At 57.9% G+C, this 11,997-nt stretch overlaps 1 protein-coding gene across 2 annotated transcripts; it reads left to right on the top strand.

Annotated features, from left to right (window-relative positions):
- Positions 1–2,383: 2,383 nt before the first annotated feature.
- On the top strand, positions 2,384–11,788 carry SCN1B (sodium voltage-gated channel beta subunit 1). Of its 2 annotated transcripts, none has more exons than XM_039224386.1 (6): positions 2,384–2,562; positions 4,236–4,402; positions 5,198–5,438; positions 10,516–10,657; positions 10,992–11,063; positions 11,152–11,788. In XM_039224386.1, the coding sequence occupies exons 1-5, from the start codon at positions 2,523–2,525 to the stop codon at positions 11,056–11,058; spliced, it is 657 nt and encodes a 218-aa protein (XP_039080317.1). In that variant the 5' UTR covers positions 2,384–2,522; the 3' UTR covers positions 11,059–11,063; positions 11,152–11,788. The 2 variants fall into 2 exon arrangements, with proteins under 2 accessions (XP_039080317.1, XP_039080316.1); XM_039224385.1 differs by having other exon boundaries at positions 10,992–11,068.
- Positions 11,789–11,997: the final 209 nt, after the last annotated feature.

Raw genomic sequence — 11,997 nt, 5'->3', positions numbered from 1 at the left:
GACGCAGACAGAGTTACATGTTTGAGGCCACTCTGCAGAGGACGAGGGCTGCAGGCCCGGTCGCCAGGGTCTCCACACTTAGATGGCAAGGTCCTACCCCTGCGGGACCCCACAGCCTGTCCAGGTTGAGGCCATCGGGATCCCTGTCCTACCAATGAAGAAATGGGCTTAGAGGCAAAGTCTCTGGTCCAGGTTGAACCCAGGTCTGTCTCACTCAACCCTGTTCTGGTTCCGGAGTAAGTGAGGGGTAAGGAGTGAACTTTGACATGTCACAGTCAGGCTGTAAGAAACTTCTTGATTCAGGGCTTGAGGCAGAGGACTGGAGGAGGGGTTGGACGGAGGCGGGAGGGACCACAAGTGGCAAAGGGCAGACCCAGCCTCTTCTCTAGCTGTATGGTCATGGCAAGTTAGCCACCCGCCATGGGCCTCAGTTTCCCATGCCTGTTAATTAGGAATAATGGTAATAACCACCATGTGGAGAGAATTTCAGTTCCTATTAGTAAAGTGCTTAGAACAGCACCAACCCCATAGTAGGTGCTCCGCGGACACCAGCTTGTAGGGCTGTGGGTAGATGCCCTTACCCGATGCCCAAGGCCTGTCCTCACCGCCTCTGCCTGTCACCCGCTGCCAGAGGGAGGGCTCGGAACAGTGAGAGAGTTATTTTCTGCAGGGGAATTTCACAGCCCAGGAGGTGTTGGCACAGAGGCCCAGACCACAAAGGTGTCCAGTGTCCCTGGCTTCCTGTTCCTCTGCCTGGAGCCCGCCCCACATCCCTTGTTCCTCTTCCTCTGCAGGACTGGATCAGGGGGATTCTCTGGAACTTCACCCCACCCAAAACTAGAGGCCAGGACCTGAGCAGCCAGCCAAAAGGCTCACTCCCACCCTGGTCCTGGCAGCCCAGAGCCCCCAACCCCAACCTCTCCATTTGGGAGAACCTACTAATAGGACAAACCCCGTACCATTGCTGGGGCAGGGTGCCACATTTACCCGCTACATGACCCCAGGCAAGGGGGTGAGCCACTCTCAGCCTCGGTTTCTTCTGTAAAATGGGGATAATACTAGACCTTGCTGCCAGTGTTGGGGAGATAGAAATGGATCCAGCATATGAGAAGGGCTCTAGCATCGGCATATATTTATTCATTTGATGAATATTTATTGAGGACCTATAATGTGCCCGGCACAGTTCCGGGTGCTGGGGATACAGTGGCACAGGACAGTGTTCTCACCTGGGGGATCTTGGACCCCAGGGTTGAAGGAACAGGCGGTGAAAGGATCTAAATAAATGAAGAGTAAAATTTCAGGTAGTGACAACCGCGGTAAGGGACAGGGGAGGCAGTTTCCGGGAATGGACAGAAGACCTAAGAAGGTGACATTGGGGCCAGGAGCGGCTGGAGAAGAGGGGGTGGGCCTTTTGGTTACCAGAGGGAAGAGCAGAGAGAACAGCAGGCGGAGGGTGGCCTGCTCTAGGCCTGTGTCCTGGCAGAGGGAAGAGCGAAGACAACAAAGGCCCTGAGGCAGGAATAAGTTTGGTGTGTGGGGAACAGCAGCAGGGGCCTGGATGGTGGACAGAGTGGAGGAGGTGGGGGTGGGTGAATGACATGGGAGACCAAGAACCCTCCTCCTGAAACATGGTACCCCAAACCCCCAGAGGAGCCTCTCTGGTTTAGAGCCGGCATGCCCCTCCCTCCTGTTTGGGTGGAGTCTGAAGTATCCTCGGTGGCTCTAGCCTGACACCCCCCACCTCATGCCCACTTGGGTTCCTGCACGGTGACCCTCAGGTCCAGATGCCAGGGATCTGAGGGGGAGGTCACTTGGAGGTCCCAACCAAGTTCCCCTGGAAGATGACCTCCATAAACTGAAGTCGGAAGCCTTGCCCCTCAAACGCCCTCTAAGCCCTCCTAGGACTCTGGGGGTGAACTCTTCCAGACTCCGATGCCGGGGGTCCCCGGCGTCGGGAGGGGCCGGGGATACCCGGGCCATCCGCCCGTGCCCAGAAGCCGCGGTCCCTGCGCCACCGGAGAGGCCGGTGCGGCGGGCGCCTCCCGGGCCGCTGCGGCAAAGGCTGGGCGGCCGCGCCCTCCCCCCGCGGTGATTCATCCCGCCCCCTCCCGCTCCCTCCTCCCTCCCCAGGCCGCCGCCGCCGCCGCCGCCGCCGCCGCCGCTGCAGTGCGCAGGAGACCGCGGCCCGCGCCTCAGCGCGCCCGAGCTGGAGCGGGGCCGGGGTCCGTGCACCTGGCGAATGCGCCCCGCCGCGCGCGCCAGCGCAACAGCTCGAGCAGCGGCCGTCGCCCGCGCGGCAGGGATGCCCGGACGCCGGGCCCCGGGGCTGGGCCCCCGGCGGTAACCGGAGCGGGGGGGCCGCGCCCCCCCTCCGCCCCCCCCCCCCGCCGGTCCCAGAGCCGCAGCTGCTGCGCCCGCGCGCTCCCGGGGACATTCTAACCGCCGCCCGGGCCCGCTGCCTCTTGCCCCGCTATTAATACCGGCGGCCCGGGAGGGGGGCGCAGCGCGCGCGCAGCGCAGCCATGGGGACACTGCTGGCCTTGTTGGTCGGCGCGGCGCTGGGTGAGTGCGCGGTGGCGCGGGGCGGCGGAGGGCACGGCCTGGGCAGCGGTCTGGCGGCGGGGTTCGCGCGCGGGACCCGGGACGGCGGGGCGAGGGCCGCCCCCGGCCCATTCCCGGCCCGGCTAAGTCCGCTCCCGAAGTTGTGAGCGCGGGGCGCGGGGCGGGGGAGGGCGGTGGAGGTGCGGGTGGGCGAGAGCGGGCGGGGGCCGGGGTGGCACAGCTCGGCGGCTGCGGGCGCCCAGCCGGGGGCGAGGAAACGCGGAGTCAGCTGCTCTCGGAGCCCCGCAGGCTGCAATGTGACACCCACAGCCGCGGGAGGGGGTGGGGGAAGGCGGCGCCCGGAGACTGGGACGGGGGAGACCGAGACACGGGGACGGAGGGGAAGGCACGAGAGACACAGCGACTCGGAGTACTCGGGCGTGCTCCGCGGAGAGTGGGACTTGGAAGTTAAGGGGGGAGAAGGGGACCGAGAGGGATGTAGAGGGTGCCGGAGAGAGGCCGAGAAGCGAGTTAGAAATCGGAGCGCTGGAGAGAGAAACTTGAGAGGGGCAGGGACAGACGGACGCAGGTAGACACACAGGAAGATATGGAGTGTAAAAGGGACAGGGAGAGGTGGAGAGAGGGACCGGAAGAGGCTGTCTGTGCCTGGAAAGAGGACCCGAGGCTGTGGGCCCTCCAGAGGGACTTCCTAAGAGATAGAAAGTAGGGGAGACAGACACAGAGGTCCGTAAGGAGTTGGAGAGAGACCGAGAGGCGGCGGACAAGAAGTCCCCAAGATTCATAGACGAAGACACTCAGGGAGAAAGGAGAACACCCAGAGCTGGAGCTTGAGAGGCCCAGCACTGGCTGGTGAGCGTTGGGCCTTGGGAAGGGGGTGGCACGTAAGAATGTGGCTGAGGCACCCAAAAGTACTGGAATCCAGCGCTGCTGCAAAGAGCTCAGTGAGTTTTGAGAAGCTGAAAGGAGGTGGGACAGGAGTCCGGAGGGGAGGGGCCTTGGGGGCAGAGGGGCCAGAGGCAGAAGTTGGGTAGGGAGTGGATGACAGCAGAACTTGGGGGCCTGGGGAACAGGGCAGGAAGGCAGGTCTGCCCCGCCCCCAGTGCCCACCTAGCCCCCTGAGGCCTGGCCTTTTCCCAACCCACCGTCTCGGGCTGGCTGGTTTTGCAGAGCAGTAGTAGTAGAAATGACTCTGCCAGCTTCTAACCCATCTAGAATTCTAGCCCCGCCACCTAAATGCTGCAGCCCCTTGGGCAAGTGGACTTCTTAAGAAGGGCTACTTGGGTATCTACTTGGGTAGAGAGCAAAGACTCTGAAGTCCCTGACCACAGTGACAGCCCTATTTTGCTGGGGCAGGGGATGGGGGTGGGGGGGTGCTTCCTGTGTGGCAGGCCCCCTGCTGGGGCCTTACCTAACTCATGGACTCTGCCCAGCAACCCCCAGAAGCAGAGATGATGGTTTCCCTCCCCTCACAGAGGGAAACTGAGGCCAGAGATGATGAGTGACTTGCCAAAGGCACCCAGCAAGTGGCAGGGCCAGGCTTCGCGTCTGGTTCTGTCCATTCATAATCGTTATTGAGGGGAAACAGATGGTTTCCGAGAGCCAACAAACAGTGAGCCTGGCACTGCCTAGGGCGAGGGGTGGCCCTGCTCGACCTGAGCCTGCTGTCCCCGCAGTGTCCTCAGCCTGGGGGGGCTGTGTGGAGGTGGACTCGGAGACCGAGGCCGTGTACGGGATGACCTTCAAAATTCTGTGCATCTCCTGCAAGCGCCGCAGCGAGACCATGGCCCAGACCTTCACCGAGTGGACCTTCCGCCAGAAGGGCACGGAGGAGTTTGTCAAGGTGTGCGGGTGCCTGGTGCTGCTGCGGGAGGGTGGCGTTTGGGTGGGAGCTGGTGGCAGGCAGGGGCCAGGAGGGGGGTTGCTCGTCTGTTCTCAGTAATGTGCCGTCAATGATGACCTGGATTCAAATTCCAGCTCCCCCAGGGACCAGCTGGTGACCTTGGGTGAGGTGCTGAGCTTCTCTGAGCCTCAGTTCCCTCCTCTGGAAAGATGGGGGGGGGTGCTGGTCCCTAGCTCCGAGGTTTGTGTGGGGTCAATGTAGTTGTTGCGCCTGGGACATGGGTGGCACAGAGTAAGTGTCGTTGGAATTATTTAGCGTCCACAAGAACGTCTCAGGCAGTCATCGTGGAAGAAAAGCAGAACTTTTTTGACCTCCTTTATGTTGCATGTGTGTTGAATGACAAATGAAGAGGCTCCATAAACTTGGGGGGGGGGCCTGCTGGAGAGTGTGGGGGGGTCTGCAGCAGCTGAGACTGCACTCTTCTGTCCCTGCCTGAGGAGTGTGCCTGGTGGCCGGGGAGAACCATTGGGAATGAAAGCCAGGAAGGCGGAATGAGGGCTCCTGAGGACGCCTGAGGGATATGTGTGTGAGTGTGCGTGAGTGTGCGTGTCAGCGCCAGGGACACACTCCGCGTAGGGGGCAGGCAGGGACATGATCCTAGCCCCCCTGTGTCCTCCCTGCCTGAGGTCACGGTGACCCATGTGTGTCCACCGCCTCACTGAGTGTCAGGGCGAGGGACAGAATGGTCTGGGTGGTGGGCCAGGTGCGGGCAGTGACCGGCCCGGCCGCCCCCAGATCCTGCGCTACGAGAACGAGGTGCTGCAGCTGGAGGAAGATGAGCGTTTCGAGGGCCGCGTGGTGTGGAATGGCAGCCGGGGCACCAAGGACCTGCAGGACCTGTCCATCTTCATCACCAACGTCACCTACAACCACTCCGGTGACTACGAGTGCCACGTCTACCGGCTGCTCTTCTTTGAGAACTATGAGCACAACACCAGCGTCGTCAAAAAGATCCACCTTGAGGTGGTGGATAAAGGTGAGTCAGGCCCTGCCTCCCTCCTCACCCCTGTGGCCCACTGGCAGCCAGATGGTAGGACAGATGGCAGGTAGGGGACAGGCTGGCTCCACGCCTGGGCCAGGCAAACGCCCACGGCAGCAGGGGGAGTCGCACCTCCTTCCCCAGCCCCAGCTCTGGCTTCCATTTCCTGTCCACCCATGGCGAGGCCACGGCAGGCCTCTCCTCTGGAAGTCCTGGGTGCAAAACTCCGCCACTGGTGCTGTGGGGTCTCCGGCGGGTGCCTTCCCCTCTCTGAGGAGGGGTTTTCCTGCGGACGCAGGATGATAACGGTATCCGCCGCCCAGGGCATCGTTATCTGAACTGTTCTAGACCCGGGGTGGTGTGCTGGGCATCAGCTGCCCCCACGCCTGGCCTGCAGCAGGGCCTCAGCAAGGTGGAGGTTCTGAAAGTCCCATTGCCTCAGCCCCGCCTCCCTTTGTCACCATCAGGGAAGAGATAAAAGCGTGTCGCCAGGAGCAGAGCTCCTCAAATTCTGCTATGTAGGTGAAGCTGCTGGGAGTCTTGCTAATGTGCAGACCCCGACTCAGCAGGCCTGGGGTGGGGGCTCAGGCGCATGTCTAACAAGCTCTCAGCAAAGCTGACGCCGCGGGTCCGGGGCCACACCGCACAGCAAGGATCCAAGGTGTTTTTGAACATTTCATCATTTTGGCTCCAGCGGCCTTGGATCCCTTCTCTGAACCATCTTCTGATGGGTATAAGCTGGAATTTTCCAGGGCCCGATGGCCCATTGGCTTAGCGTCAGGAAGATATCCCAGAACTTGAGCTGCTCGACAGCCATGGCAAGTACGTCCCATGGGGCCCATGGCGCACGCGCATTATCACGGGGACCGTGTGTTGTCCTTCCTTTCCCCCAGAGGGGTGCCCGCCTCAGAGCCTATGTGCTCATTGAACCCTCATTGAACCCTTCCACCCACCCTCCTGGCTAGGGGCTCTTACTGCCCCCACTTTACGGATGGGAAAACCCGGGAGGTAAGACTATGCGGCCGTGATCACAGAGCTGGGACCTGGACTTGAACCCAGCCAAGCGTGTGTGACTGCTGTTTCTGTTCTTGGCATGCTTCACTATACTCTGCCGTCAGCCAGAGCCTGTGGGTTTCTTTTGACAATTAGCATTTTTACGTTTGTTATCAAAGTGATCCCGCGGGATTCAATGCAGGAGACGTGTCTGAGCTGCTCTCTGGTGTAGGTCACGATGCTGGGTGGGTGGCCGCCCACGGATGTAGAAGATGGAGCCCCACCCGAGGGAGTAGGAAAACGCCCCCTAATAGTATAGCTGAACAAAATCTGTGTCAGTCTTGTCTCCTGAATCCGTGCTGAGGCCCGGGGTCAGGAGAGCAGGGAGGCTCCAGGATACCATTCAGGCAGCCACGTTCCTTCCATCCCGGGGCTTGGCCCTTGCTCAGAACGCTGTTCTCACCTGCGAGGTTAGAGGCTGGGGTCAGGCACGCTGAGGTCCCAGCAGAGCCTCTTTTAAACATTGTCTCCCGGGGGCGCCTGGGTGGCTTAGTCGGTTAAGCGTCTGACTTTCGCTTAGGTCATGATATCGCGGTTCGTGGGTTCCAGCCCCGCGTCGGGCTCTGTGCTGACTGCCAGCTCAGAGCCTGGAGCCTATTTCGGAGTCTGTGTCTCCCTCTCTCTCTGACCCTCCCCTGCTCACTCTGTGTTTTTCTCTCTCTCTCCTAGAAATAAATAAAAAATATAAAAAACAAAACAAAACAAAAAATCCCCACATTGTCTCCCGTATTCTACTCCCTCCCAGAGCCTGTGTTCTTAACATTTACCATAGGCAGAGTTACGCCGTCTTCCCAGAGTCTACGGCTTCTTCATCATCCAACATGCTCTAGTGTTTTTTTCCACCATATTTTATATTACGATCTACTAAACGGTTTAACATTACCAAACATACACCAGTGTTTTTATCATAATCCATCCTACGGCAGTATTTTTAACATTCCCCACCTTGCTGTAGTATTTTAACTTAATTGTATCGTAGTATTTTAAAATTTTACTTGTTATGCTATAATTTAGTCATCATCATGTAGCATACTGTAGTATTTTGAACATTACTCATCCCATCAAAGTATTTATTTCATTACCCATGATATTATTACCTTGTTAGTGTTGCTGGCCATACTATATTCTCTCTTTTCTTTATTTTTAAATTTTTAAAAAATATTTAATATTTATTTATTTATTTTTGAGAGAGAGACAGTGTGAGCAGGGGAAGAGCAGAGAGAGAGAGGCACACACAGAATCCGAAGCAGACTCCAGGCTCTGAGCTGTCCACAGAGAACCTGACATGGGGCTCAAACTCACGAACTGTGAAATCATGACCTGAGCTGCAGTCAGTTGCTTAACTGACTCAGCCACCCAGAGCCCCTATTTTTAAATTAAAAAAAAAAAAAAAGTTTATTTATTTATTGAGAGAGAGAGAGTGTGCAAGTAGGGGAGGGGCAAAGAGAGAGGGAGAGAGAGAACCCCAAGCAGGCTCCGCACCATCAGCACAGAGCCCAATGCGGGGCTTGAACTCACAAACTGCGAGATCCTAACCTGAGCCGAAATCAAGAGTCGGACGCTTAACCGACTGGGTCACCCAGGAGCCCTCCGTATTCTTTTTTATTATAATCCACAATCTTACTGCATTCTCAGCATTAGCCATCAGCCAGCACTGCCTCCTGGTAATAACCCCAAGGAATGAATGCAGTCCTTTCTGAAGGAGGGCCAGGGGGTGCTGGTGGCGGGAACTTTGCAAAGCAGGCAGAGCTGCAGGAGATGGGAAAAGCACCCAGGGTCCCCCACTAGGAGTGGAGCCGGCAAATTGACAAGAGGGCTACTTCTATTTTGGATATACCTAGCATGGGTGGAAAACGTCTGGAGGTAGAGCAGCGTCTGAGGCCAGCAAGAAACCCAGCATGCACAGATGCGGGCGGGGACCCCATATCTGGAGGCTCCCCCCCGTGGGCAGGCGGGTGAAGCTTTTAGAAGACTTAGGGGGTTTTGAAGAAATCAAAGTTCTCCCCAGACAAGGTGGCTGTTACCCTCTGCCTCGGCTCCTCATCTGTGAAGTGGGGGCGCCACAGTCCCACCTCCTGGGGTGTCTGTATGGCTGGACGGGGGCCGCACTTGGTGTACCGCAGCCGTTACCAAGTCTTCCTTTGGCTGTCGTAGTTCCCAGGGCACATGAGAGCTCGGACCCTGCAACTGGTTACACTTGGTGTTGTATCCCGGCTCCGAGTCCAACCTTGGCTGTGCCTCCTTGCCTAGCACCGTCCGCTTTCTGAGCCTCAGCGTCCTTGTCTGGAAAATGGGCTACAGAGCCGTGCCTGTCACTGTCCTAATCCGATTGGGAGGGCAGAGGGTACCAGATCACCTAAATCCATTTGAGCATCGAGTTCCAGGAGCAGGGGGGAGAATCCCGATCGTGTAAGCTTTATCCAGTGTATACCGGACTCGGTGTGCTTCCTGAGGTCAGTTGACATGGGAAGCCAGAACTATCTCTATCCTTGGGGTGTTTCAGAGATGCAGTGAGATGCCCAGATAAGGAATTTAGCACAGAGCCTGGCTGAAAGTGCACATTCACCGTATGAGACACACTTATATCTTTTGAATGAATGAATGAATGCATGCATGCATGCATGCAAGAACCGACGAATGAATGATGTGTGGACCCCTCTCCCCAGCTCCTTCCAGCAGAGAAGGAAGGAGAAGCATCCAGCCCGCCCCCTCCCTCACTCTGGCCCAGAAAGCGTCGGTGCCATCTGCACCCAGTGGAGCAGCGAGAGTGCCATTGACAGGGAAGGAAAGACCGTGTGAGGACACAGGGGAAATGAGGTCCCAGCTATCAGGAGGGAGGGGCCCAGGGATGCGGAGTGGACACCCATGAAATCCAGCCGAGCACGCCGCAGTGGCCTTCGCCTCTGGTTCCCTGGCTGACTGCATCCCCTTCGCAGTTTAAATTTAGGCTCAGTGAAAGGAAGCTGGCAATGGTAAGAGCCAGTGCCATGGAAAGGATAGAAGGTTTCCGGAAAATGTCAGTGAATAGCCAACATTTAGGCAGTGCTGAGTGTGAGCACATCCAAGCATGTGCTTAATAACAGATATTAACTTGTTTTCTCTTCACAGCTACCCTGCGAGAAGGCATGAGTATTATCATCTCCATTTACAGAGGGGAAATTGAGGCCCAGAGAGGTGGAGTCATTTGCCTAAGGTCACACAGCTAGTGAGAGGCAGAGGCAGGATCTGAACCCTGGCAGTCTGCCCCCACAGCCTCCGCTCTCAACAGTAATACTAGTATGAATAATAGTAAACATTTATTGAATGCTATCTATAGGTCAAGCACTATTCTAAGGATTTTCGAAGCAGACTTAATTTTTACAACACTCCCAAGAAGGAGATATTGTCATTATCAGCTTTTCACAGATGGAGAAACTCACACCCAGAGAGGATGGGTCACTTGCCCAAGGTTACACAGCTGGCAAGTGGCAGAGCGGGGACTTGAATCTGAGCCTTCTGGCTGCAAAGCTACAGCTCTTGGGCACCTATTGCCACCTGAATGACACAGATGCCCCCTCGAGCCACACAGGGAGGCAGGGTGAGGGGGATCTCAAAGCCCACAGGAGGCTGGCTATTAAGAATCACGATAACGGGGGCGCCTCGGTGGCTTAGTCGGTTAAGCGTCCGACTTTCGCTTAGGTCATGATATCGCGGTTCGTGTGTTTGAGCCCCGCGTCGGGCTCTGTGTTGACTGCCAGCTCAGAGCCTGGAGCCTGTTTCAGTCTGTGACTCCCTCTCTCTCTGAACCTCCCCTGCTCACGCTGTCTCTCTCTCTCTACTAGAAAGAAATAAACATTTAAAAAAAATTTATAAAAGAATCACGATAACAATGATGCCTCTAGGGGAGCAACATGGTCCTATGTGCAGACCAGAGAGGCCAAGCCACTTGCTCCAGCTCACACAGCAAGCTTGGGGCGCCTCAGGCTGTCATGCCTCCTGAGCCTTGCCTTGACTACCACCTAACCCTGCCTGGTGCTTGCAGCCAACAGGGACATGGCGTCCATCGTGTCAGAGATCATGATGTATGTGCTCATCGTGGTGTTGACCATATGGCTTGTGGCGGAGATGGTTTACTGCTATAAGAAGATCGCCGCGGCCACGGAGGCCGCAGCACAAGAGAATGCGTGAGTGGCGTCGATGGGGAGGGGGCCCAGCGCCCAGACACCAGGGTTTCCCGGAGAGGGACGTTTGTTGTCAGAGATGGAAAAGGTCACGTCCCAGCCTCTTCCCTTCCTAGGAACCGTGAGTCTGAACATCCCGACTTCCCCTCCTCAGACTCAGGACTCCCGGCCCCAGCCTGGACTTCCTGTGGATCCCTGGGAGTTAGCCTGCAGTCTCCTCCTCTCTAACTCCAGAACCCTGTGCGCCTGGGGCAGAGACCCCGACCCTCCTCGGTTTCCTGGGGGCGGGCCAGACTGATGATGGGGGCCACTGTTCACCTGGCCTTTCCCCCCACAGCTCGGAATACCTGGCCATCACCTCAGAAAGTAAAGAGAACTGTACGGGCGTCCAGGTGGCCGAATAGCCCTGGTAAGGTAGGTGGGTGGCCAGGGACTGGCGGACCCAGGAGGGTGTCGGCCCACTAGATCCCTGACACCTGTCTCTCCCTCACCTTTAGGTCCTGGGCTCCACCTCAAGGAAGAGCCAGCCCTAATGGGGAACATCTGGGCACAGCCTGCCCCCAGTGGGGGTTGGCCATCCCTGGGCCTCCACGAGCCTCCAGAGTCCTGCCAACGGAGCCGCCAGGGTGGGAGGAGCAGGGGGCTTGGCTCACACCCCCAATCCAGCCTACTTCCTCCTGCCCCGTTGCCCACCCACGCCATGCATGATGGGTAAAGCAATACTGCCGCTGCCCCCACCCCTGCTTCTGCTGCCTGTTTGGGAGGGGGGCGGTGAGGTGGGGGCAGCGGCTCCGCACCCCTCCTTCTTGCTGATTTGCACACACTGGCCGCTTCAGATGCACACTACTGGGGCCCAGCCCCTCCTCGCCGCAGCCCCCCACCCAGTGGGGGGTCGTGATGGGCTGGCACAGTTTGGGGCAGGGGGTTCTGGAACCCACTCCGACCCCCAGCAACGTCTCCCCTCCTTCCTCTGGCTGGACCTGGGGTCCCCTCTCCCTGTGATGCACTCTTGCCCCAGCCCGACCCTGCCCTCTCTCACCAGCCTTGGATCGTGGCCACTTAGAAAGGGGCCCGTTCAGCCTCGTCTCTCTTCACACAAGTAGTTTTGTTCATGAAATAAAGATTCTTGGACTTGATTCAGAAGTCTCTCTCGTGAGCCCCATCCCCCTCTACACCCCGCAAATCCGAAAGCCTCCGTTTTCCCGGGGACCCGCCGTCCAGGGCGGGCAGTGGGGCGTCTCTGCGCATGTTCAGGGATAAGGCTAAGGAAGGAGCAGGTGGGTGGGGCTCGCCTTCCCAAGGGCACAGCCACCTAAGTACTTGATTAGTTGGGGTGGGGGTGG

Source organism: Hyaena hyaena, unplaced genomic scaffold, assembly GCF_003009895.1.
Source record: "Hyaena hyaena isolate Hyena2069 unplaced genomic scaffold, ASM300989v1 scaffold_1628, whole genome shotgun sequence".
NCBI classification, from domain to species: domain Eukaryota; kingdom Metazoa; phylum Chordata; class Mammalia; order Carnivora; family Hyaenidae; genus Hyaena; species Hyaena hyaena.
Note: the sequence above shows the minus strand (reverse complement) of the source record. Positions and strands in the feature narration are given on the sequence as shown.